Source organism: Notolabrus celidotus, chromosome 20 (genome assembly GCF_009762535.1).
Source record: "Notolabrus celidotus isolate fNotCel1 chromosome 20, fNotCel1.pri, whole genome shotgun sequence".
Lineage (NCBI taxonomy): Eukaryota > Metazoa > Chordata > Actinopteri > Labriformes > Labridae > Notolabrus > Notolabrus celidotus.
In genome coordinates this window covers 25,947,024-25,971,729 of record NC_048291.1, presented here as the reverse complement: position 1 = coordinate 25,971,729, position 24,706 = coordinate 25,947,024, and the positions used below count along the sequence as shown (strand labels likewise).

General features: G+C 41.7%; 5 protein-coding genes across 6 annotated transcripts in view; 4 read left to right on the top strand and 1 right to left on the bottom strand.

Moving 5' to 3' along the window:
* The window catches only part of paqr4a (progestin and adipoQ receptor family member IVa), a 74,275-nt gene that overhangs the window by 13,830 nt on the left and 35,739 nt on the right, over positions 1-24,706 (bottom strand). The window contains exon 4 of one of the 2 annotated variants that reach the window (XM_034711307.1): positions 231-1,297. In XM_034711307.1, coding sequence (XP_034567198.1) covers positions 231-504 — 274 coding nt within the window. In that variant the 5' untranslated portion in view covers positions 505-1,297. Of the gene's footprint in view, positions 1-230; positions 1,298-24,706 lie in introns of those variants that run through there. The other variant, XM_034711308.1, reaches the window with a different exon arrangement.
* On the top strand, positions 6,770-9,360 carry LOC117832250 (perforin-1-like). Its single transcript, XM_034711303.1, has 4 exons — positions 6,770-7,479; positions 7,584-7,722; positions 7,819-8,027; positions 8,311-9,360. The coding sequence occupies exons 1-4, from the start codon at positions 6,947-6,949 to the stop codon at positions 9,182-9,184; spliced, it is 1,755 nt and encodes a 584-aa protein (XP_034567194.1). The 5' UTR covers positions 6,770-6,946; the 3' UTR covers positions 9,185-9,360.
* LOC117832265 (perforin-1-like) lies at positions 11,820-14,207 on the top strand. The gene is made up of 4 exons (XM_034711320.1): positions 11,820-12,352; positions 12,457-12,595; positions 12,694-12,905; positions 13,190-14,207. Exons 1-4 carry the CDS (start codon positions 11,820-11,822, stop codon positions 14,064-14,066), a joined length of 1,761 nt encoding a protein of 586 aa, XP_034567211.1. The 3' UTR covers positions 14,067-14,207.
* Positions 15,922-18,738, top strand: LOC117832263 (perforin-1-like). The gene is made up of 4 exons (XM_034711318.1): positions 15,922-16,660; positions 16,765-16,903; positions 17,004-17,215; positions 17,500-18,738. Exons 1-4 carry the CDS (start codon positions 16,128-16,130, stop codon positions 18,371-18,373), a joined length of 1,758 nt encoding a protein of 585 aa, XP_034567209.1. The 5' UTR covers positions 15,922-16,127; the 3' UTR covers positions 18,374-18,738.
* On the top strand, positions 20,846-23,634 carry LOC117832259 (perforin-1-like). The gene is made up of 4 exons (XM_034711315.1): positions 20,846-21,555; positions 21,660-21,798; positions 21,897-22,108; positions 22,393-23,634. The coding sequence occupies exons 1-4, from the start codon at positions 21,023-21,025 to the stop codon at positions 23,267-23,269; spliced, it is 1,761 nt and encodes a 586-aa protein (XP_034567206.1). The 5' UTR covers positions 20,846-21,022; the 3' UTR covers positions 23,270-23,634.

Genomic DNA, 24,706 nt, shown 5'->3' with positions numbered 1-24,706 from the left:
CCCTGAACTAAATTTAGACCCTGGATCCTCCAGTCGAAACACATGTAGTTCAGGGATAAAGTTCTCCTGTGGTTGAAAAACACCTCACAATGGGGGCAGAGGAACCTTTTAGTTCAGGGTAAAGTAGTTCTGGGGGCTAAAAGACCCTGGAACTCTTGGTCCAAATGCACCTTTTAAAGACCCAATGTGAACAGCTGACTGAGCAGTCCACGCTGCCTGCTTGTACTCACCGTGAGTGTATATGTTTCCGAGTTCATTGTGCAGGTAGAACAGGCTTCTGATGCAGTCTTGCACTGAAGAGCTTGGCCGGTACCCCGTGAGGACGTATTTGTTAAACTGCAGGTGTGGAGGTGAGTTCGCCCAGTCCAGCAGCCTGGGTCCATTTAAAAATGCCATAGCGAACAGGAGCGTTAAAAGGACGCCGCCGAAGAAGTAAAAAACAGACTGTACACCTATATACACATTTAGTAATATTATTGCGACTAAAACCTTATGGGATACCATTGGTGTGTGTGTGTGTGTGTTTGATTTATATTCCAGTATTGTGCGGTTAGCCTCCTAGCTCGCCGTTAGCAGGCTCGCGTCAAGTCTCTCACCGCCTCTGTTCGCTTTGCCGCCTCGGTTCACTGTGAGTGTCACCCGCAGGGCTGGAGACAGACACGGCCAGCCACGTACATGCTGCAAACTCGGGACGGGCATCTACAAAAGGTTCCTGCTGGAGCACCTAAAAACCTGGAGCTGCTGACACACAGCGGTCCTCGACACTTCCTCATTAGTTCGCATCCCGGTGCGGTGGTCGCGCAGGCTCGGACGCGTCCCGGGGAGGGATGCTGAGGGAGTCCATCCAACTCCAGAGGATGCTAGCTGGATCCCAGCGGTCAGGGGAGCTGTGGAGGACTAGCAGGTCATGCCTTTGGGTGAATGAAAGCAAAGGGGGAGGGATTTGCTCTTCTGGTCTCAGTGTAGGTTTTGTCCAGCTGTTTGAAAAAGAGGAGATCTGAGATTGTGGATTGGAGGTTTGGAGGTTTGGGGGGGGGGGGGGGGGGGGGGGGAGACTGCGGGCTAGCAAGCCGGGCAGTCAGCTACCGATGTCCTGTGACTGAAGGAGCTTCCATGATTTGAGCCGAGGGACTCCAAGCACTCACGATCCAGGCTTCAGATCTTCTGTTCACATTCTTCATCTTCTGGTGGATCCCTTTGTGTTCCATGGTTGGTCCTGGTTTGGTGGATCCCTTGAAACGCGGTGTCTTCCCAGGCGGCCTCAGCTCCCCTGCATCGCGTCTGAACAGCTATCAAGCTACGTGGATACAGAACACGACACTTCCGGTCATTGATTTCAAAATAAAATACCACAACCATCAACGTGCACGTTTATTGTAGTCAGGGCTACAATGCTGCAAATATCCTGCAGCAGCTTTGTTGATTCAACTTATAAGGGAGAGGATTAGGGCCACTGAAAAAAATAAATAAAAAAAAAGGTCATTTAAAAAAAATATATATATATATATATTTTTTTTAATTGTCCTGAGAAAAAAGTCAGAATTCTGACTTTAATCTCAAAATAAAAATATATATTTCAAATTTTAATTGGCCCAAATCCTCTTCTGTAAAATCACTATTAGAATATGTATCATGATAAAAGTGAATCACTTTTTTTTAACTTAAAATATTTTAATAATGATAATGTGACTTTTATTAGGGTCCTTTCCATACATTTGTTTTGTTTAATCTAGATAACAAATTTATTAACAAAATTATTCCGTTCAACATAACAGAATGTTATCATAATGCAGCTTCGTCACATAATTTACCTTATTAAAAAGTATAAAAAGATACTCAGTGTATGGCTTTGCACTTTGCCTTAGAATAGAATAGAATAGAATAGAATAGAATAGAATAGAATGCCACTGCGTGACTTGCTAGCAATGAAATTAGGAGCGCTGCTCCGTTGGTGCATACATACATATATACATAAAAACAACAATAGCAGCAAGAGCAACAGTGGTCTGATAAATAAAACCCTTTTATTTAAAAAAAGAAATGACTTTAAAAATAAATAGTATTTACAGTTATTTAGTATTTACAGGTGTTATTGCAGTGAATATTGCACGTCGGGGGGGCAGGATATTGCACATTGATTTTATTGCACATGAGGAGGTGTGTAGTCAGTGTGTCTTATGGTGAGTGTTCAGAGCGTTGATGGCTCTAGGGCAAAAGCTGTCTCTGAGTCTACTGGTCCTGGTTTTGTGAGACCTGTAGCACTGTCCTGAGGGCATCAGGTTGATTATGTGGTGACCGGGGTGGGACAAGTCTTTATCAATGTTTTTGGCCCTGCTGAGGTAGCGAGAGCTGGCAATGTTGTCCAGGGAGAGCAGAGAGCAGCCAGTGATCTTCTGTGCCATGCTGATCACTCTCTGCAGAGCTCTCCCGTCTGCTGCTGTGCAACCAGCACTGTGATGCAGTACCCCAGAATGCTCTCCATGGTGGCTCTGTAGAAGGCCACAAGAAGCTTCTCCTCCAGGTTGTTTCTCCTGAGCACCCTCATGAAGTGGAGTCGCTGCTGGGCCTTCTTCACCACCACCGTGGTGTTAGCAGACCAGGAGAGGTTGTCTGTGGTGTGGACGCCCAGGAATTTGTGATATCAAATATATTTCAATACACTGAAGAAAAAGTCTGCATGTAGACTCATTTTTTCCTCATACCATGCAAGTATACAGTTGCAGGTTCCTGTGGTTTGAGGATCATGTGTGCTCAGTGTTCAGTTGAGTTAAGATAAACACATAACACAAAAACACACAAGGTGATGAGGGGAGAGGACGAGAAACAAACATTTGCTTTTGACAAATATTACCCTTCTTAACAACATTGTGTACACACTGTTAAAACCAGTACTCCCATTTACTTTCCTGCACAATAAAAGCAAAAACGTGTGTGAATCTGTGGCTTTAATCAGCAGCCCTCTCTGCAGGCTCCATAATGAAGCTAACCCTTTCAAATAAAGATGAACGGAGTTTTCATTTGAGGGTCTAGTTTTACTTTGAAAGCACGCTCCTTTAGCTTCTGGTCTTATTAAGATGGACTAGGTTGATGCTGCTTGGCAGTTTGAATACCAACACTGACTGGGCTGTAGCTACCTCAAATACAATCAATAACTTGAGCTCAGAAAGTAAACACGAACAACATGTTTACCATTTATAAGTTGCAATTCAAAATCAAATGTGATGTTTGTCTTTGTAGTGGTAGAATAAAAAACATTTGGTGCTTGCCAATCCAAGTGTATTACCCACAGTCAGACGCTCAGCTCAGGCCCTTTGTTGAGAACCGGCCTGAGAACTGGTACAGAAGTTCCTGGTTTAAATTCTGAAAATTGAAGACAGTCATTACAGCTGAGAAATGGTTGGTTGATGACTGCAGCAACATGTGAGCCACTGGAATCCTCTGATTCAGGAAGTTCAGTATCAGAAGCTTTTAAGTTCAAGAGCACGCTCACAGTTTATACGTCTGCACCATCAGGTAACTTAGGATCTGCTGGAAATAATGGCAAACTAAGCTAACTGAGAATTAACATCATAGCACAAATCATTCCTGCTGAAGGTACAAGTTGACCCAAACCGCTATTTGCATATCTCATTGTGTTTCAAAGCCACAGTGCTAAGCCAGCCTACCTGGAGAAAAAAAAAATCAACACCATTGTTTCTTCTTTTGTTCTTTAAAAGTGTGAAGACACTTTTTTGAGACCAATCACACTTCAGCCCACTTTATACTTAAAGTCCTACAGATCTGATTGCTCACAGTTAGTTATGAATGCAGCATGGGAGCACAGGACTGAGGTGAGTCAATGCAGAGTTCTTTTTTTTATTCTCAAATGTTTTGTTTTTAAAAAAAATACAACTTTCTCTAGTTTATTATACATTAATAATAAAAACAAAAAATAGAATAAAAAATGAACATGACTACAGCTAAAAATGATAAAGTTAATAAAGAATACAAATATTTTTAAAAAATGATAGAAGCTTTCTCAAAGGGTGGTTGAAAATGTGGCGTGTTCAGATTCAAATTGAATGGAACCACGGTCTGAAAGTCAGCAAGATGATTACTCTGCATCAGTGCGTCAAACATTGAGATGTCACTTGAGTCATGAATAAAAGGTCAATATTAATTTTCCATGGTTGAACTGCTTTTGTTCATGGTCTTATTATTTTGTTCTTTTTATCTATCACCATACGTAACAGCACCATGTGTCCTTTGAGTCTTTGTCGTCTTCATGCTGGCTCTCCCTCACTCAGCACATCAATCATGCATCCAGGGGACACCCAGAAAGAAGATCTTTACAGCAGAAATAAACATGTTTACACTGGTTTTAAAAACATGTGTCTTTATCACACAGCCACTACATCTTGGAGAAAGGCTAATGCTTTCTGTCCCAAAAGCCCGCACAGAAATTGGGAAGAGAGCTTTTAGGTATTCTGCACCCTCGGCCTGGAATTTATTGCAGAATGGCTTGAAACTCAAGGAGCTGGTGTCACTGAATGTTTTTAAATCTAGACTTTGAAGTTGAATCTTGAGGATGTTGTTATTTGTAGTGTATCTTGTTAGAACGGCCTCCTACATAACAGCTCTTTCTGCGATGAACGTTGTGCTTGTAAAGTGTCCTTTGGTTCTCTGTGTGTGTGTGTTTGTGTGTCTTGATCTCAATGGGATCAACCTGGTTAAATAAAATAAATAAATAAACTGTTTATGTCTTAATAGCTAATTTTGCTATCAGCACACACTGTGCGGGGGTGAATTTATTCATAACTCGTTATTCTTGAAGAGATTAAAATACGAGTTTTACTCATTTAAGGGCGTGGCTGACTTGATTGACAGGCGGGCGCCCTGTAGCTGTTATCAAAAACGCTAAAGGCCCGCCTCTTCACCTCACACCTGCTCAAAAGAAGTTAGGATGAGTTCAGTATTTCCAATATGGCCCCCGCCGAAGATCGGCTTTGAAACAAGGCTTCAAAAACAGACGGGTGATGTCACGGATACTACGTCCATTTATTATACAGTCTATGGTTTTGATATGCAATGATCAAAGTACCTCACCTATGGCACTTCAAGGTGACTTAGGGAATGTACTGTTATTTGTGTAGAAGCTGGAGTTGGCTACTGAAAGCTACTAAGAGGAACTTTCCATTTCTGTACGTTCTTTTCAACCTCTGTAACTCTGCTGATTGTGTAACTCGTGTTTTCTATAAATGAGATCTGGTGATATTAAAGGCCATCATCAAGATCTGCTCATGTGGTATGCATGTTGACCCATGCTACATACATACACATACTAGCACAGACAGGTGAACTGGCACCACTTCAGCTACAAGCCCAACCTCCAGACTTGGTCCGTGGTGGTGACTTGAACTGGGGTCCCTCTGCTTCCAAAGCAAAGTCCCAAAAGACTAGAGTCCCTGCTGCTCCATGCAACTCAACAGATCTTTGAACCCTCATGGCGTTTGGATGGGGTCATGGTCATCGAGGAAAAACAACTCCCACCAAGATATACATGTTTAATCACATTTAAAAGAGGATCACTTAAAAATAAGCTTTGTCAGGTCCTGTAGCCTTTCCTCCATTGGTTGACAGTCATGATGTTACCATACATGGTTGTGTTTTAGGGTGATAGTGCACTCTCAAACCACAACTGTAGAAAAACAGCCAATGCTTTACTGCTTCATCTTCAAAGTGAGAAGACACTTTTTTTAAATCCACTTATAATAGCCTTTGTTCTTGTACAAGATCTTTATCATTTTCCAAGTATTTCACGCCCTCCTCTTCCTCCGTTGCATTTAAATACAATTGACTGATCGTGTTGCAGACAGTTCATGCACACAGCATGAACACACAAGACAGAGGTGAGTCTGTGCTCATTTGTACCTCCTTTTTTAATGTCTCAAATTTCGCTTTAAAATACGTAATCTTATGTGCACGGCTATGATCTATTTAATTTTTTTTAAGTTATGTTTTTGGGCTTTTTTTGCCTTAATTGATAGTACAGCTGAAGAGAGACAAGAAATGTGGGGAGTAGAGAGCGGGGGAAGACATGCAGCAAATGGTCATGGCCAGGAGTCGATTCAGCGACCTCTACGACGAGGACTATAGCCTCTGTATGTGGGACGCTTAGACCGCAGGGCCACCAGCGCCACAGATTTAACCCACAGTTTGAGATTTCAAAAAGTGAAGTAAAAGAAGGTTGTATTAACCCTCCTTTTTATGTTCATTTCTCTTGAACAGCAATAATGTTCCTGGGTCAATTTGACCCGGGGCATATTCAATTATCCAAAAATGTCAAATCCCCAAAAAATCCCAAAACATATTTTTTTTAAATCCATTTTTTTACTCCATTACTAACCATTTAAATCAAGATTTGGTCCATTGGTGTTCTTTAATTTCTCACAGATCATGGTTCAATGAGGATATCTCACTCCTTTTTCATTAAAGTTAATGTTAAAACTTTTTTAATGTACATTGGAAAGCCCTAAATATAAATACAACAGTTTTACATGAAATAGATTTTATTTTATTTTATTTTAAATTTGTATTTATTTTTATCTTTATGAAGTGGTGTTGATAAATTAACACGACACATCTTCTGTCACATGCTGCCTAGATTTTTATGCTGCATTTAGCTGGTTTGGAAGGCATATATTACCTTAAATAGACTTTAAAAAGGGTCAGTTTGACCCGCAAAGTAACAGGAGGGTTAACAAAGATCTTTTTGGATGTAGCATGTTCATAATCAGAGAACATTAAAACATCTTTGACCTGACTGTCTAAAAAAAGATGCATACATCAAATAAAGTTTGACAGTCAGGTGGATGATTTCGTCTGTCCAACAGTTCGTTGAGATCTAACTTCTTTTTTGTTTTACAGGATAAAACAGTTTGCATCTTTCATCACATGTACCAGCAACATGTGTCTGTTGAGTATTTGCATCTTTGCCGTCTTCATGCTCTCTCTCCCTCAATCCACAAATCCGTCGTGCATCCAGGGGACACCCGAACAGTGCAAGGAAGCAGAGTTTGCTCCGGGTACTAATTTGGCCGGGGAAGGCTTCGACATCACCACCATGGAACGTAAGCAGGCCTACGTGATCGATGTGAGTCAGTGGAAACGCAAGGACAAGACATGCACCCTGTGTAAGAACACCTTTCTGGAGAACCAACTGCAAAAGCTTCCCCTGTCAGTGGTCGACTGGAGAGCAAAGCAGACCTGCAACAGCAAGGTGACCAGTTCTCTCCACAAATCCAGTGAGTCTCTGGTCGACTCCATCACCTCTTCTGTTGAAAACAACTGGCAGGGCGATCTGGATTTTAAAAGGGTTGATAAAAGCGCCTCACTGATGCTCGCTGGTACCCATTCTAAACTGGCTGACTACTCCATGAAAAAAACCAAGATTGACAAATTCAGCTTCACAAGCCAGAGCATGGGGTGCCAGTACTATAGGTAAGATCAATCAAACCAAGATTAACTGATCAAAATACTGAAGTGCAGAACTCTCTGTCACCTGTTTCATTCTGATCTGTCCTCCGTTGTGTCTCACTGAACAGCTACAGAGTGACCGGCAAACCCGAGCTGCACAGAGAGTTTAACAACGCAGTGAAGGATCTCCCAAATATCTACGACAGTCACCACAAACAACAGTTCTACTCACTGATTGACAACTTTGGCACCCATTACATCACCAAGGTGAACCAAAACGATGACATAGATCAATTTTAAGCTTTTTTTTTAATTACCAAAAGGAAAAAAATCCTCATGTTTGCACTGATAATGTGATTCCAGGTGAAACTAGGAGGGAGTGTTCAATCTGTGACAAGCATCAAGGAGTGCCAGGCCAGCCTTCAGGGCCTCAGTGTGGAGGAGGTGAAGATGTGCCTGGATGTTGAGGCATCAGCAACCTTCCATGCTACGATATCAGCCAAAACAAAGCACTGCAACAAAGACATTGAGAAGAACAGTAAGCCGGCCTTCTCCAGCATGTTCAATGACAGGTATGGGACATACGGTTTTCTTCTCATGTTTGATACGTCCTCTGGTTATTTGCACTTCTCTTTCTGTTCTTAAAGAAAGACTGAACTGTGGCTGACTTGTGTCTGATTTAAGAGTTTAACCAACGCCTCACTTTTAATGACAATTAACGGAGAACACTTGATGGCTATGTGAATAATTATAAAAAGGAATAACTTGCCTCTGATGGCATTTATGTTTGACCCCTGTGTGCCTTTGAAGCCTTCAGTGTTGACCAGATGTTAAAGTTACTCATGTCCTCAACAGGTTCACAGAAATAAAGGGGTGGCATACGACAGAGCCAGACCTACTCTTCTCTGCTGACAAAGATCCGTCTGCCTACAAGGCATGGCTCAACACATTACCACAGAATCCAGACATAATCTCATATTCCCTCAATTCTCTTCATGAGTTACTGAATACAACCACCCCCGCCCGGAAGAACCTGCGCTCCGCCATCAGCGACTACATCCTGGAGAAAGGCTTGATGAAGAACTGCAGTAAGCGTTGTCAGGCCGGCATCAAGAGTGACCCCAGAGATTCCTGCGTCTGCCAATGCCACAATGATCCAGCCGTGAACCAAGACTGCTGCCCGACCCGCAGAGGCATGGCACGAGTCATCCTAACGGTGCAACGGGCTACAGGTCTTTGGGGGGATAAAACCTCAGGCACAGATGGCTACGTGAAAGTGTTTTTCAACAAGGTGATGGTCCAGCGTTCTCCTGTCATTTGGAACAACAACAACCCACGCTGGGCCATGATTGTGGACCTCGGCAGTCAGGATTTGTCATCAGGTAAGGTAGTGAAATTTGAAGTGTGGGATGAGGACACCTGGAACGATGATCTGTTGGGACAGTGTGATCAAGTTCTCTCTGCTGGAGTCAAGGAGGACCTCTGCAACCTGAACCACGGGCAGCTCTTCTTTAAATTGGATGTTGCATGTGCTCCGAGTCTGGGTGGACAGTCATGCATGGACTACAAACCTTCACCCATGAGTGAAAACTTGAAGAGGCTGTACGTGTCCCGTCACGCTCACCCTATTCCAAAGGCTGTCCTGTTGAAGATGGGTGTGTTTGTGGACAAAACGAGCTCACAGGGAAACCAGAGTCTTAGTGCAGGGCCAAAGGTTGATGTGATGTGACCAAAGTCTGGCTTTAATGATGCTTCTATTCGAGAGGTTAATGCAGCTGAATGCATTATTTCCACGTGTTAAATCTTTGATATCTCTACCTATAATGTTGTCTTCTTTCTCACTTGCTTTAACCACTTTATCTTAGTGTTGAATGGCTTCTATAATGACAATTAAAATGTATGATTTTGTGCGTTTTATATTTAGCCACATTATCATTTTACCAAAAAAATGAATGTCTTAATGTTTGGTTGGAATATGCAGTTTTACAGAATATTGCCATCATATTATAACCTTTGGCTTAGTCAATCCTGAATTTCTCGTCTACTTGCACTGTCTTTTTAAGTATCCTTGATACTGATAGAAAAATACAACTCTTGCATTTACATTCTTGTGTTCTTGAATAAAAATACAGCATACCCTTTCGGGCTCTGGGTTGTCCATGTGTTCTAAATATTGATGATTTTAATGTTTCGCTCACCACATTTATCCCAGCGCGTGAACCCACCACTACTTCAGAGATATGATAGGTCTGTGGTCTCAGGTTTGATACTGACTGGAAAGCCAGACTTACTTTCATGTTGTCACCTTCTGCAAGAGTTTGCCTGTAGACCACCAACTCCATCATCTGTTTTTGTGCGGCTGTTTTAAATGTTTAGTTTTATTGTAGGTTGATTCTATTTTTAAGTAGGACACATTTAAAACATAAATATTGATCAAAAGAGAGATCCAAAGTCAGGATTTAAAAAAAGAACAAAGGACTAAAGAGAATTTCTCAGCAAGCTCTGGAGGACAAAAATGGAAAATTCTTCAACACCTTTGAATTTTGACTAAAAACATGAGATGTAGAGCGTCAGAAGTTTTAAAAAAGGGGAAGGTGCTAAAGAAGTGAACTGAACTTGTTACAGGAACAAATCTAAGCAGCGCTTGAAAAGATATAATCTTGAAGTCAATTCTCAATGTGAGTGGTGTCTCCTCTCTGTGTGATTGTGAACATTTTTTTTACCCCGCAAGACAAAGGTGACAAAGATGACAGACGAGTAAACTGGCACCACTTCAGCTATAAGCCCAACCTCCAGACTTGGTCTGCAGTGGTGACTTGAACTGGGGTCCCTCTGCTTCCGAAGCAAAGTCCCAAAAGACTAGAGTCCCTGCTGCTCCATGCAACTCAACAGATCCTTGAACCCTCATGGCGTCTAGATGGGGTCATGGTCATCGAGGAATAACAACTCCCACCAGGATATAAATGTTTAATCACATTTAAAAGAGGATCACTTAAAAAGAAGCTTTGTCAGGTCCTGTAGCCTTTCCTCCATTGGTTGACAGTCATGATGTTACCATACATGGTTGTGTTTTAGGGTGATAGTGCACACTCAAACCACAGCTGTAGAAAAACAGCCAATGCTTTACTGCTTCATCCTCAAAGTGTGAAGACACTATTTTTAAATCCAATTATTATAGTCCAAGTGAGTCATGTCACGCCCTCCTCTTCCTCTGTTGCATTTAAATACAATTGACCGATCATGTTGCAGACAGTTCATGCACACAGCATGAACACACAAGACAGAGGTGAGTCTGTGCTTATTTGTACCTCCTTTTTTAATGTCTCAAATTTTGCTTTAAAATACGTAATCTTATGTGCACTATTATCATCACGGCTATGATTTATTTTATTTTATTTAAGTTGGGATTTTTGGGCTTTTTTTTGCCTTAATTGATAGTACAGCTGAAGAGAGACAAGAAATGTAGGGAGTAGAGAGCGGGGGAAGACATGCAGCAAATGTTCGTGGCCAGGAGTCGATTCGGTGAAGTTTGACATTTAAAAAAATGAAGAAGTAAAAGAAGGTTGTATTAACAAAGATCTTTTTGGATTATAAGACAAGATAAGATATACTTTATTTGTCCCCCATTGGGGGAAATTCTTTTGTTACAGCAGCTTACAACACGGGACAGGGAAATACAACAAAGTACTAACGTAGTTTAAAAATACAATAACAATAATAATAGCAATGACAAAGGTAAAATAGAATAGAATAAAATAAAATAAAAAAGAATAAAATAAAATAGAATAAAATAAAATAGAATAAAATAAAGTAAAATGAAATAAAATATGGCAACTATTACAGATGTATACACACTATGTACACTTCTATCTGATAAATAGATAAGGTAAGTTATTGCACGATAAGAAATGCACCAGGTAATTTAAAAACAAACATACACAGTATGAAGAACAGTGCGATTCAGATGGATAAAGTAGTTATTTGTGAATGTGCATAGTCACATAGTAACTTCCATGTAGTGGAATGAAAGATGAGAACAGATGATTAACGGGACACAGCAGTGCTGGTGTTAAACAGTCTGATTGCAGATGGGATGAAGGACCTGCGGTAGCGCTCCGTCCTGCAGGGTGGGAGTCTCAGTCTGCTGCTGAAGGAGCTGCTCAGGGACCCCACATGTAGCATGTTCATAATCAGAGAACATTAAAACATCTTTGACCTGACTGTCTAAAAAAAGATGCATACATCAAATAAAGTTTGACAGTCAGGTGGATGATTTCGTCTGTCCAACAGTGCGTTGAGATCTAACTTCTTTTTTGTTTTACAGGATAAAACAGTTTGCATCTTTCATCACATGTACCAGCAACATGTGTCTGTTGAGTATTTGCATCTTTGCCGTCTTCATGCTCTCTCTCCCTCAATCCACAAATCCGTCGTGCATCCAGGGGACACCCGAACAGTGCAAGGATGCAGAGTTTGCTCCGGGTACTAATTTGGCAGGGGAAGGCTTCGACATCACCACCATGGAACGTAAGCAGGCCTACGTGATCGATGTGAGTCAGTGGGAACACAAGGACAAGACATGCACCCTGTGTAAGAACACCTTTCTGGAGAACAAACTGCAAAAGCTTCCCCTGTCAGTGGTCGACTGGAGAGCAAAGCAGACCTGCAACAACAAGGTGACCAGTTCTCTCCACAAATCCAGTGAGTCTCTGGTCGACTCCATCACCTCCTCTATTGAAAACAACTGGCAGGTCAATCTTGATTTTAAAATGATTGATAAAGGTGCCTCACTGATGCTCGCTGGTACCCATTCTAAACTGGCTGACTACTCAATGAAAAAAAACAAGAATGACAAATTCAGCTTCACAAGCCAGAGCACGGGGTGTGAGTACTACAGGTAAGATCAATCAAACCAAGATTAACTGACCAAAATACTGAAGTGCAGAACTCTCTGTCACCTGTTTCATTCTGATCTGTCCTCCGTTGTGTCTCACTGAACAGCTACAAAGTGACCGGCACACCCGAGCTGCACAGAGAGTTTAACAAAGCAGTGAAGGATCTCCCAAATATCTACGACAGTGACCACAAACGACAGTTCTACACACTGATTGACAACTTTGGCACCCATTACATCACCAAGGTGAACCAAAACGATGACATAGATCAATTTTAAGCTTTTTTTTTTTTATTACCAAAAGGAAAAAAATCCTCATGTGTGCACTGATAATGTGATTCCAGGTGAAACTGGGAGGGAGTGTTCAATCTGTGACAAGCATCAAGGATTGCATGGCCAGCCTTCAGGGCCTCAGTGTGGAGGAGGTGAAGATGTGCCTGGATGTTGAGGCATCAGCAACCTACCATGCTACGATATCAGCCAAAACAAAGCACTGCAACACAGACATTGACAAGACGGACAGCAAGACGGCCTTCTCCAGCATGTTCAATGACAGGTATGGGACATACGGTTTTCTTCTCATGTTTGATACGTCCTCTGGTTATTTGCACTTCTCTTTCTGTTCTTAAAGAAAAGACTGAACTGTGGCTGACTTGTGTCTGATTTAAGAGTTTAACCAACGCCTCACTTTTAATGACAATTAACGGAGAACACTTGATGGCTATGTGAATAATTATAAAAAGGAATAACTTGCCTCTGATGGCATTTATGTTTGACCCCTGTGTGCCTTTGAAGCCTTCAGTGTTGACCAGATGTTAAAGTTACTCATATCCTCAACAGGTTCACAGAAATAAAGGGGGGGCATACGACAGAGCCAGACCTACTCTTCTCTGCTGAAAAAGATCCGTCTGCCTACAAGGCATGGCTCAACACATTACCACAGAATCCAGACATAATCTCATATTCCCTCAATTCTCTTCACGAGTTACTGCCCATTAAAGATCCCGTGAGGATGAATCTGCGCTCCGCTATCAGCCACTACATCCTGGAGAAAGGCTTGTTGAAGAACTGCAGTCAGCGTTGTCAGGCCGGCATCAAGAGTGACCCCAGAGATTCCTGCGTCTGCCAATGCCACAATGATCCAGCCGTGAACCAAGACTGCTGCCCGACCCGCAGAGGCATGGCACGAGTCATCCTAACGGTGCAACGGGCTACAGGTCTTTGGGGGGATTACACCACAGCAACAGATGGCTACGTGAAAGTGTTTTTCAACAAGGTGATGGTCCAGCGTTCTCCTGTCATTATGAACAACAACAATCCACACTGGGCCATGATTGTGGATCTCGGCAGTCAGGATTTGTCATCAGGTAAGGTAGTGAAATTTGAAGTGTGGGATCAGGACAACAAGTGGGACGATGATCTCTTGGGACAGTGTGATCAAGTTCTCTCTGCTGGAGTCAAGAAGGACCTCTGCAACCTGAACCACGGGCAGCTCTTCTTTAAATTGGATGTTGCATGTGCTCCGAGTCTGGGTGGAAAGTCATGCACGGACTACAAACCTTCACCCATGAGTGAAAACTTGAAGAGGCTGTACGTGTCCCGTCACGCTCACCCTATTCCAAAGGCTGTCCTGTTGAAGATGGGTGTGTTTGTGGACAAAACGAGCTCACAGGGAAACCAGAGTCTTAGTGCAGGGCCAAAGGTTGATGTGATGTAACCAAAGTCTGGCTTTAATGATGCTTCTATTCGAGAGGTTAATGCAGCTGAATGCATTATTTCCACGTGTTAAATCTTTGATATCTCTACCTATAATGTTGTCTTCTTTCTCACTTGCTTTAACCACTTTATCTTAGTGTTGAATGGCTTCTATAATGACAATTAAAATGGATGATTTTGTGCGTTTTATATTTAGCCACATTATCATTTTACCAAAAAATGAATGTCTTAATGTTTGGTTTGAATATGCAGTTTTACAGAATATTGCCATCATATTATAACCTTTGGCTTAGTCAATCCTGAATTTCTCGTCTACTTGCACTGTCTTTTTAAGTATCCTTGATACTGATAGAAAAATACAACTCTTGCATTTACATTCTTGTGTTCTTGAATAAAAATACAGCATACCCTTTCGGGCTCTGGGTTGTCCATGTGTTCTAAATATTGATGATTTTAATGTTTCGCTCACCACATTTATCCCAGCGAGTGAGCCCACCACTACTTCAGAGATATGATAGGTCTGTGGTCTCAGGTTTGATACTGACTGGAAAGCCAGACTGACTTTCATGTTGTCACTATCTGCAAGAGTTTGCCTGTAGACCACCAACTCCATCATCTGTTTCTGTGCGGCTGTTTTAAATGCTTAGTTTTACTGTAGGTTGATTCTATTTTTAAGTAGAACACATTTAAAACATAAATATTGATCAAAAGAGAGATCCAAAGTCAGGATTTAAAAAAAGAACAAAGGACTGAAGAGAATTTCTCAGCAAGCTCTGGAGGGCAAAAATGGAAAATTCTTCAACACCTTTGAATTTTGACTAAAAACATGAGATGTAGAGCGTCAGAAGTTTTAAAAAAGGGGAAGGTGCTAAAGAAGTGAACTGAACTTGTAACAGGAACAAATCTAAGCAGCGCTTGAAAAGATATAATCTTGAAGTCAATTCTCAATGTGAGTGGTGTCTCCTCTCTGTGTGAGTGTGAACATTTTTTTACCCCGCAAGACAAAGGTGACAAAGATGACAGACGAGTAAACTGGCACCACTTCAGCTACAAGCCCAACCTCCAGACTTGGTCTGCAGTGGTGACTTGAACTGGGGTCCCTCTGCTTCTGAAGCAAAGTCCCAAAAGACTAGAGTCCCTGCTGCTCCATGCAACTCAACAGATCATTGAACCCTCATGGCGTCTAGATGGGGTCATGGTCATCGAAGAATAACAACTCCCACCAGGATATAAATGTTTAATCACATTTAAAAGAGGATCACTTAAAAAGAAGCTTTGTCAGGTCCTGTAGCCTTTCCTCCATTGGTTGACAGTCATGATGTTACCATACATGGTTGTGTATTAGGGTGATAGTGCACACTCAAACCACAACTGTAGAAAAACAGCCAATGCTTTACTGCTTCATCCTCAAAGTGTGAAGACACTATTTTTAAATTCACTTATTATAGCCCTTGTTCTTGTACAAGATCTTTATCATTTTCCAAGTACGTCATGTCACGCCCTCCTCCTCCTCCGTTGCATTTAAATACAATAGACTGATCATGTTGCAGACAGTTCATGCACACAGCATGAACACACAAGACAGAGGTGAGTCTGTGCTCATTTGTACCTCCTTTTTTAATGTCTCAAATTTTGCTTTAAAGTACGTAATCTTATGTGCACTATTATCATCACGGCTATGATTTATTTTATTTTATTTAAGTTGGGATTTTTTGCCTTAATTGATTGGAAAGCTGAAGAGAGACAAGAAATGATTTATTTTACGTTGATTAACGTAGCAGACCTTAAAAACAAAATTACAGATTTCAACTAAAATTTGACATTTAAACAAAAGAAGTAAAAGAAGGTTGTATTAACAAAGATCTTTTTGGATGTAGCATGTTCATAATCAGAGAACATTAAAACATCTTTGACCTGACTGTCTAAAAAAAGATGCATACATCAAATAAAGTTTGACAGTCAGGTGGATGATTTCGTCTGTCCAACAGTTCGTTGAGATCTAACTTCTTTTTTGTTTTACAGGATAAAACAGTTTGCATCTTTCATCACATGTACCAGCAACATGTGTCTGTTGAGTGTTTGCATCTTTGCCATCTTCATGCTCTCTCTCCCTCAATCCACAAATCCGTCCTGCATCCAGGGGACACCCGAACAGTGCAAGGATGCAGAGTTTGCTCCGGGTACCAATTTGGCCGGGGAAGGCTTCGACATCACCACCATGGAACGTAAGCAGGCCTACGTGATCGATGTGAGTCAGTGGAAACGCAAGGACAAGACATGCACCCTGTGTAAGAACACCTTTCTGGAGAACAAACTGCAAAAGCTTCCCCTGTCAGTGGTCGACTGGAGAGCCAAGCAGACCTGCAACAGCAAGGTGACCAGTTCTCTCCACAAATCCAGTGAGTCTCTGGTCAGCTCCATCACCTCTTCTGTTGAAAACAACTGGAAGGTCAATCTGGATTTTAAAAGGGTTGATAAAAGCGCCTCACTGATGCTCGCTGGTACCCATTCTAAACTGGCTGAATACTCCATGAAAAAAACCAAGAATGACAAATTCAGCTTCACAAGCCAGAGCATGGGGTGTGAATACTACAGGTAAGATCAATCAAACCAAGATTAACTGATCAAAATACTGAGGTGCAGGACTCTCTGTCACCTGTTTCATTCTGATCTGTCCTCTGTTGTGTCTCACTGAACAGCGACAGAGTGACCGGCACACCCGGGCTGCACAGAGATTTTAACAAAGCAGTGAAGGATCTCCCAAATATCTACAACTGTCACCACAAACGACAGTTCTACTCACTGATTGACAACTTTGGCACCCATTACATCACCAAGGTGAACCAAAACGATGACATAGATCAATTTTAAGCTTTTTTTTTTTAATTACCAAAAGGAAAAAAAAATCCTCATGTGTGCACTGATAATGTGATTCCAGGTGAAACTGGGAGGGAGTGTTCAATCTGTGACAAGCATCAAGGAGTGCAAGGCCAACCTTCAGGGCCTCAGTGTGGAGGAGGTGAAGATGTGCCTGGATGTTGAGGCATCAGCAACCTACCATGCTACGATATCAGCCAAAACAAAGCACTGCAACAAAGACATTGACAAGACGGACAGCAAGACGGCCTTCTCCAGCATGTTCAATGACAGGTATGGGACATACGGTTTTCTTCTCATGTTTGATACGTCCTCTGGTTATTTGCACTTCTCTTTCTGTTCTTAAAGAAAAGACTGAACTGTGGCTGACTTGTGTCTGATTTAAGAGTTTAACCAACACCTCACTTTTAATGACAATTAACGGAGAACACTTGATGGCCATGTGAATAATTATAAAAAGGAATAACTTGCCTCTGATGGCATTTATGTTTGACCCCTGTGTGCCTTTGAAGCCTTCAGTGTTGACCAGATGTTAAAGTTACTCATATCCTCAACAGGTTCACAGAAATAAAGGGGGGTCATACGACAGAGCCAGACCTACTCTTCGCTGCTGATAACTCTCCGTCTGCCTACAAGGAATGGCTCAACACATTACCACAGAATCCAGACATAATCTCATATTCCCTCAATTCCCTTCACGAGTTACTGCCCATTAAAGATCCCATGAGGAAGAACCTGCGCTCCGCTATCAGCCACTACATCCTGGACAAAGGCTTGATGAAGAACTGCAGTAAGCGTTGTCAGGCTGGCATCAAGAGTGACCCCAGAGATTCCTGCGTCTGCCAATGCCATAATGATCCAGCCGTGAACCAAGACTGCTGCCCGACCCGCAGAGGCATGGCACGAGTCATCCTAACGGTGCAACGGGCTACAGGTCTTTGGGGGGATCGCATCACAGCAACAGATGGCTACGTGAAAGTGTTTTTCAACAAGGTGATGGTCGGGCGTTCTCCTGTCATTATGAACAACAACAACCCATGCTGGGCCATGATTGTGGACCTCGGCAGTCAGGATTTGTCATCAGGTAAGGTAGTGAAATTTGAAGTGTGGGATGAGGACACCTGGAATGATGATCTGTTGGGACAGTGTGATCAAGTTCTCTCTGCTGGAGTCAAGGAGGACCTCTGCAACCTGAACCACGGGCAGCTCTTCTTTAAATTGGATGTTGCATGTGCTCCGAGTCTGGGTGGAAAGTCATGCACGGACTACAAACCTTCACCCATGAGTGAAAACTTGAAGAGGCTGTACGTGTCCCGTCACGCTCACCCTATTCCAAAGGCTGTCCTGTTGAAGATGGGTGTGTTTGTGGACAAAACGAGCTCACAGGGAAACCAGAGTCTTAGTGCAGGGCCAAAGGTTGATGTGATGTAACCAAAGTCTGGCTTTAATGATGCTTCTATTCGAGAGGTTAATGCAGCTGAATGCATTATTTCCACGTGTTAAATCTTTGATATCTCTACCTATAATGTTGTCTTCTTTCTCACTTGCTTTAACCACTTCATCTTAGTGTTGAATGGCTTCTATAATGACAATTAAAATGTATGATTTTGTGCGTTTTATATTTAGCCACATTATCATTTTACAAAAAAATGAATGTCTTAATGTTTGGTTTGAATATGCAGTTTTACAGAATATTGCCATCATATTATAACCTTTGGCTTAGTCAATCCTGAATTTCTCGTCTACTTGCACTGTCTTTTTAAGTATCCTTGATACTGATATAAAAATACAACTCTTGCATTTACATTCTTGTGTTCTTGAATAAAAATACAGCATACCCTTTCGGGCTCTGGGTTGTCCATGTGTTCTAAATATTGATGATTTTAATGTTTCGCTCACCACATTTATCCCAGCGAGTGAGCCCACCACTACTTCAGAGATATGATAGGTCTGTGGTCTCAGGTTTGATACTGACTGGAAAGCCAGACTGACTTTCATGTTGTCACTATCTGCAAGAGTTTGCCTGTAGACCACCAACTCCATCATCTGTTTCTGTGCGGCTGTTTTAAATGTTTAGTTTTACTGTAGGTTGATTCTATTTTTAAGTAGAACACATTTAAAACATAAATATTGATCAAAAGAGAGATCCAAAGTCAGGATTTAAAAAAAGAACAAAGGACTGAAGAGAATTTCTCAGCAAGCTCTGGAGGACAAAAATGGAAAATTCTTCAACACCTTTGAATTTTGACTAAAAACATGAGATGTAGAGCGTCAGAAGTTTTAAAAAAGGGGAAGGTGCTAAAGAAGTGAACTGAACTTGTAACAGGAACAAATCTAAGCAGCGCTCTAAAAGATATAATCTTGAAGTCCATTCTCAATGTGAGTGGTGTCTCCTCTCTGTGTGAGTGTGAACATTTTTTTTACCCCGCAAGACAAAGGTGACAAAGATGACAGACGAGTAAACTGGCACCACTTCAGCTATAAGCCCAACCTCCAGACTTGGTCTGCAGTGGTGACTTGAACTGGGGTCCCTCTGCTTCCGAAGCAAAGTCCCAAAAGACTAGAGTCCCTGCTGCTCCATGCAACTCAACAGATCTTTGAACCCTCATGGCGTTTGGATGGGGTCATGGTCATCGAGGAAAAACAACTCCCACCAGGATATAAATGTTTAATCACATTTAAAAGAGGATCACTTAAAAAGAAGCTTTGTCAGGTCCTGTAGCCTTTCCTCCATTGGTTGACAGTCATGATGTTACCATACATGGTTGTGTTTTAGGGCGATGGTGCACACTCAAACCACAGCTGTAGAAAAACAGCCAATGCTTTACTGCTTCATCCTCAAAGTGTGAAGACACTATTTTTAAATCCAATTATTATAGTCCAAGTGAGTCATGTCACGCCCTCCTCTTCCTCTGTTGCATTTAAATACAATTGACCGATCATGTTGCAGACAGTTCATGCACACAGCATGAACACACAAGACAGAGGTGAGTCTGTGCTTATTTGTACCTCCTTTTTTAATGTCTCAAATTTTGCTTTAAAATACGTAATCTTATGTGCACTATTATCATCACGGCTATGATTTATTTTATTTTATTTAAGTTGGGATTTTTGGGCTTTTTTTTGCCTTAATTGATAGTACAGCTGAAGAGAGACAAGAAATGTAGGGAGTAGAGAGCGGGGGAAGACATGCAGCAAATGTTCGTGGCCAGGAGTCGATTCGGTGAAGTTTGACATTTAAAAAAATGAAGAAGTAAAAGAAGGTTGTATTAACAAAGATCTTTTTGGATTATAAGACAAGATAAGATATACTTTATTTGTCCCCCATTGGGGGAAATTCTTTTGTTACAGCAGCTTACAACACGGGACAGGGAAATACAACAATGTACTAACGTAGTTTAAAAATACAATAACAATAATAATAGCAATGACAAAGGTAAAATAGAATAGAATAAAATAAAATAAAAAAGAATAAAATAAAATAGAATAAAATAAAATAGAATAAAATAAAATAGAATAAAATAAAGTAAAATGAAATAAAATATGGCAACTATTACAGATGTATACACACTATGTACACTTCTATCTGATAAATAGATAAGGTAAGTTATTGCACGATAAGAAATGCACCAGGTAATTTAAAAACAAACATACACAGTATGAAGAACAGTGCGATTCAGATGGATAAAGTAGTTATTTGTGAATGTGCATAGTCACATAGTAACTTCCATGTAGTGGAATGAAAGATGAGAACAGATGATTAACGGGACACAGCAGTGCTGGTGTTAAACAGTCTGATTGCAGATGGGATGAAGGACCTGCGGTAGCACTCCGTCCTGCAGGGTGGGAGTCTCAGTCTGCTGCTGAAGGAGCTGCTCAGGGACCCCACATGTAGCATGTTCATAATCAGAGAACATTAAAACATCTTTGACCTGACTGTCTAAAAAAAGATGCATACATCAAATAAAGTTTGACAGTCAGGTGGATGATTTCGTCTGTCCAACAGTTCGTTGAGATCTAACTTCTTTTTTGTTTTACAGGATAAAACAGTTTGCATCTTTCATCACATGTACCAGCAACATGTGTCTGTTGAGTATTTGCATCTTTGCCGTCTTCATGCTCTCTCTCCCTCAATCCACAAATCCGTCGTGCATCCAGGGGACACCCGAACAGTGCAAGGATGCAGAGTTTGCTCCGGGTACTAATTTGGCCGGGGAAGGCTTCGACATCACCACCATGGAACGTAAGCAGGCCTACGTGATCGATGTGAGTCAGTGGGAACACAAGGACAAGACATGCACCCTGTGTAAGAACACCTTTCTGGAGAACAAACTGCAAAAGCTTCCCCTGTCAGTGGTCGACTGGAGAGCAAAGCAGACCTGCAACAACAAGGTGACCAGTTCTCTCCACAAATCCAGTGAGTCTCTGGTCGACTCCATCACCTCCTCTATTGAAAACAACTGGCAGGTCAATCTGGATTTTAAAATGATTGATAAAGGTGCCTCACTGATGCTCGCTGGTACCCATTCTAAACTGGCTGACTACTCCATGAAAAAAAACAAGAATGACAAATTCAGCTTCACAAGCCAGAGCATGGGGTGTGAGTACTACAGGTAAGATCAATCAAACCAAGATTAACTGACCAAAATACTGAAGTGCAGAACTCTCTGTCACCTGTTTCATTCTGATCTGTCCTCCGTTGTGTCTCACTGAACAGCTACAAAGTGACCGGCACACCCGAGCTGCACAGAGATTTTAACAAAGCAGTGAAGGATCTCCCAAATATCTACGACAGTGACCACAAACGACAGTTCTACACACTGATTGACAACTTTGGCACCCATTACATCACCAAGGTGAACCAAAACGATGACATAGATCAATTTTAAGCTTTTTTTTTTTTATTACCAAAAGGAAAAAAATCCTCATGTGTGCACTGATAATGTGATTCCAGGTGAAACTGGGAGGGAGTGTTCAATCTGTGACAAGCATCAAGGATTGCATGGCCAACCTTCAGGGCCTCAGTGTGGAGGAGGTGAAGATGTGCCTGGATGTTGAGGCATCAGCAACCTACCATGCTACGATATCAGCCAAAACAAAGCACTGCAACAAAGACATTGACAAGACGGACAGCAAGACGGCCTTCTCCAGCATGTTCAATGACAGGTATGGGACATACGGTTTTCTTCTCATGTTTGATACGTCCTCTGGTTATTTGCACTTCTCTTTCTGTTCTTAAAGAAAAGACTGAACTGTGGCTGACTTGTGTCTGATTTAAGAGTTTAACCAACGCCTCACTTTTAATGACAATTAACGGAGAACACTTGATGGCCATGTGAATAATTCTAAAAAGGAATAACTTGCCTCTGATGGCATTTATGTTTGACCCCTGTGTGCCTTTGAAGCCTTCAGTGTTGACCAGATGTTAAAGTTACTCATATCCTCAACAGGTTCACAGAAATAAAGGGGGGGCATACGACAGAGCCAGACCTACTCTTCTCTGCTGAAAAAGATCCGTCTGCCTACAAGGAATGGCTCAACACATTACCACAGAATCCAGACATAATCTCATATTCCCTCAATTCTCTTCACGAGTTACTGCCCATTAAAGATCCCGTGAGGATGAATCTGCGCTCCGCTATCAGCCACTACATCCTGGAGAAAGGCTTGTTGAAGAACTGCAGTCAGCGTTGTCAGGCCGGCATCAAGAGTGACCCCAGAGATTCCTGCGTCTGCCAATGCCACAATGATCCAGCCGTGAACCAAGACTGCTGCCCGACCCGCAGAGGCATGGCACGAGTCATCCTAACGGTGCAACGGGCTACAGGTCTTTGGGGGGATTACACCACAGCAACAGATGGCTACGTGAAAGTGTTTTTCAACAAGGTGATGGTCCAGCGTTCTCCTGTCATTATGAACAACAACAATCCACACTGGGCCATGATTGTGGATCTCGGCAGTCAGGATTTGTCATCAGGTAAGGTAGTGAAATTTGAAGTGTGGGATCAGGACAACAAGTGGGACGATGATCTGTTGGGACAGTGTGATCAAGTTCTCTCTGCTGGAGTCAAGAAGGACCTCTGCAACCTGAACCACGGGCGGCTCTTCTTTAAATTGGATGTTGCATGTGCTCCGAGTCTGGGTGGAAAGTCATGCACGGACTACAAACCTTCACCCATGAGTGACAACTTGAAGAGGCTGTACGTGTCCCGTCACGCTCACCCTATTCCAAAGGCTGTCCTGTTGAAGATGGGTGTGTTTGTGGACAAAACGAGCTCACAGGGAAACCAGAGTCTTAGTGCAGGGCCAAAGGTTGATGTGATGTAACCAAAGTCTGGCTTTAATGATGCTTCTATTCGAGAGGTTAATGCAGCTGAATGCATTATTTCCACGTGTTAAATCTTTGATATCTCTACCTATAATGTTGTCTTCTTTCTCACTTGCTTTAACCACTTCATCTTAGTGTTGAATGGCTTCTATAATGACAATTAAAATGTATGATTTTGTGCGTTTTATATTTAGCCACATTATCATTTTACAAAAAAATGAATGTCTTAATGTTTGGTTTGAATATGCAGTTTTACAGAATATTGCCATCATATTATAACCTTTGGCTTAGTCAATCCTGAATTTCTCGTCTACTTGCACTGTCTTTTTAAGTATCCTTGATACTGATATAAAAATACAACTCTTGCATTTACATTCTTGTGTTCTTGAATAAAAATACAGCATACCCTTTCGGGCTCTGGGTTGTCCATGTGTTCTAAATATTGATGATTTTAATGTTTCGCTCACCACATTTATCCCAGCGAGTGAGCCCACCACTACTTCAGAGATATGATAGGTCTGTGGTCTCAGGTTTGATACTGACTGGAAAGCCAGACTGACTTTCATGTTGTCACTATCTGCAAGAGTTTGCCTGTAGACCACCAACTCCATCATCTGTTTCTGTGCGGCTGTTTTAAATGTTTAGTTTTACTGTAGGTTGATTCTATTTTTAAGTAGAACACATTTAAAACATAAATATTGATCAAAAGAGAGATCCAAAGTCAGGATTTAAAAAAAGAACAAAGGACTGAAGAGAATTTCTCAGCAAGCTCTGGAGGACAAAATGGAAAATTCTTCAACACCTTTGAATTTTGACTAAAAACATGAGATGTAGAGCGTCAGAAGTTTTAAAAAAGGGGAAGGTGCTAAAGAAGTGAACTGAACTTGTAACAGGAACAAATCTAAGCAGCGCTCTAAAAGATATAATCTTGAAGTCCATTCTCAATGTGAGTGGTGTCTCCTCTCTGTGTGAGTGTGAACATTTTTTTTACCCCGCAAGACAAAGGTGACAAAGATGACAGACGAGTAAACTGGCACCACTTCAGCTATAAGCCCAACCTCCAGACTTGGTCTGCAGTGGTGACTTGAACTGGGGTCCCTCTGCTTCCGAAGCAAAGTCCCAAAAGACTAGAGTCCCTGCTGCTCCATGCAACTCAACAGATCTTTGAACCCTCATGGCGTTTGGATGGGGTCATGGTCATCGAGGAAAAACAACTCCCACCAGGATATAAATGTTTAATCACATTTAAAAGAGGATCACTTAAAAAGAAGCTTTGTCAGGTCCTGTAGCCTTTCCTCCATTGGTTGACAGTCATGATGTTACCATACATGGTTGTGTTTTAGGGCGATGGTGCACACTCAAACCACAGCTGTAGAAAAACAGCCAATGCTTTACTGCTTCATCCTCAAAGTGTGAAGACACTATTTTTAAATCCA

What these genes read in the sequence shown, in the direction of transcription:
- LOC117832263 (XM_034711318.1), top strand. Translation starts at nt 16,128, where the DNA reads ATGTGTCTGTTGAGTGTTTGCATCTTTGCCATCTTCATGCTCTCTCTC. An exon ending in GCACCCATTACATCACCAAG is followed by an intron (nt 16,904 to 17,003) that starts GTGAACCAAAAC and finishes ATGTGATTCCAG; the next exon opens with GTGAAACTGGGAGGGAGTGT. An exon ending in TCCAGCATGTTCAATGACAG is followed by an intron (nt 17,216 to 17,499) that starts GTATGGGACATA and finishes TATCCTCAACAG; the next exon opens with GTTCACAGAAATAAAGGGGG.
- LOC117832259 (XM_034711315.1), top strand. Translation starts at nt 21,023, where the DNA reads ATGTGTCTGTTGAGTATTTGCATCTTTGCCGTCTTCATGCTCTCTCTC. An exon ending in GCACCCATTACATCACCAAG is followed by an intron (nt 21,799 to 21,896) that starts GTGAACCAAAAC and finishes ATGTGATTCCAG; the next exon opens with GTGAAACTGGGAGGGAGTGT. An exon ending in TCCAGCATGTTCAATGACAG is followed by an intron (nt 22,109 to 22,392) that starts GTATGGGACATA and finishes TATCCTCAACAG; the next exon opens with GTTCACAGAAATAAAGGGGG.
- LOC117832265 (XM_034711320.1), top strand. Translation starts at nt 11,820, where the DNA reads ATGTGTCTGTTGAGTATTTGCATCTTTGCCGTCTTCATGCTCTCTCTC. An exon ending in ACGGGGTGTGAGTACTACAG is followed by an intron (nt 12,353 to 12,456) that starts GTAAGATCAATC and finishes CTCACTGAACAG; the next exon opens with CTACAAAGTGACCGGCACAC. An exon ending in TCCAGCATGTTCAATGACAG is followed by an intron (nt 12,906 to 13,189) that starts GTATGGGACATA and finishes TATCCTCAACAG; the next exon opens with GTTCACAGAAATAAAGGGGG.
- LOC117832250 (XM_034711303.1), top strand. Translation starts at nt 6,947, where the DNA reads ATGTGTCTGTTGAGTATTTGCATCTTTGCCGTCTTCATGCTCTCTCTC. An exon ending in ATGGGGTGCCAGTACTATAG is followed by an intron (nt 7,480 to 7,583) that starts GTAAGATCAATC and finishes CTCACTGAACAG; the next exon opens with CTACAGAGTGACCGGCAAAC. An exon ending in GCACCCATTACATCACCAAG is followed by an intron (nt 7,723 to 7,818) that starts GTGAACCAAAAC and finishes ATGTGATTCCAG; the next exon opens with GTGAAACTAGGAGGGAGTGT.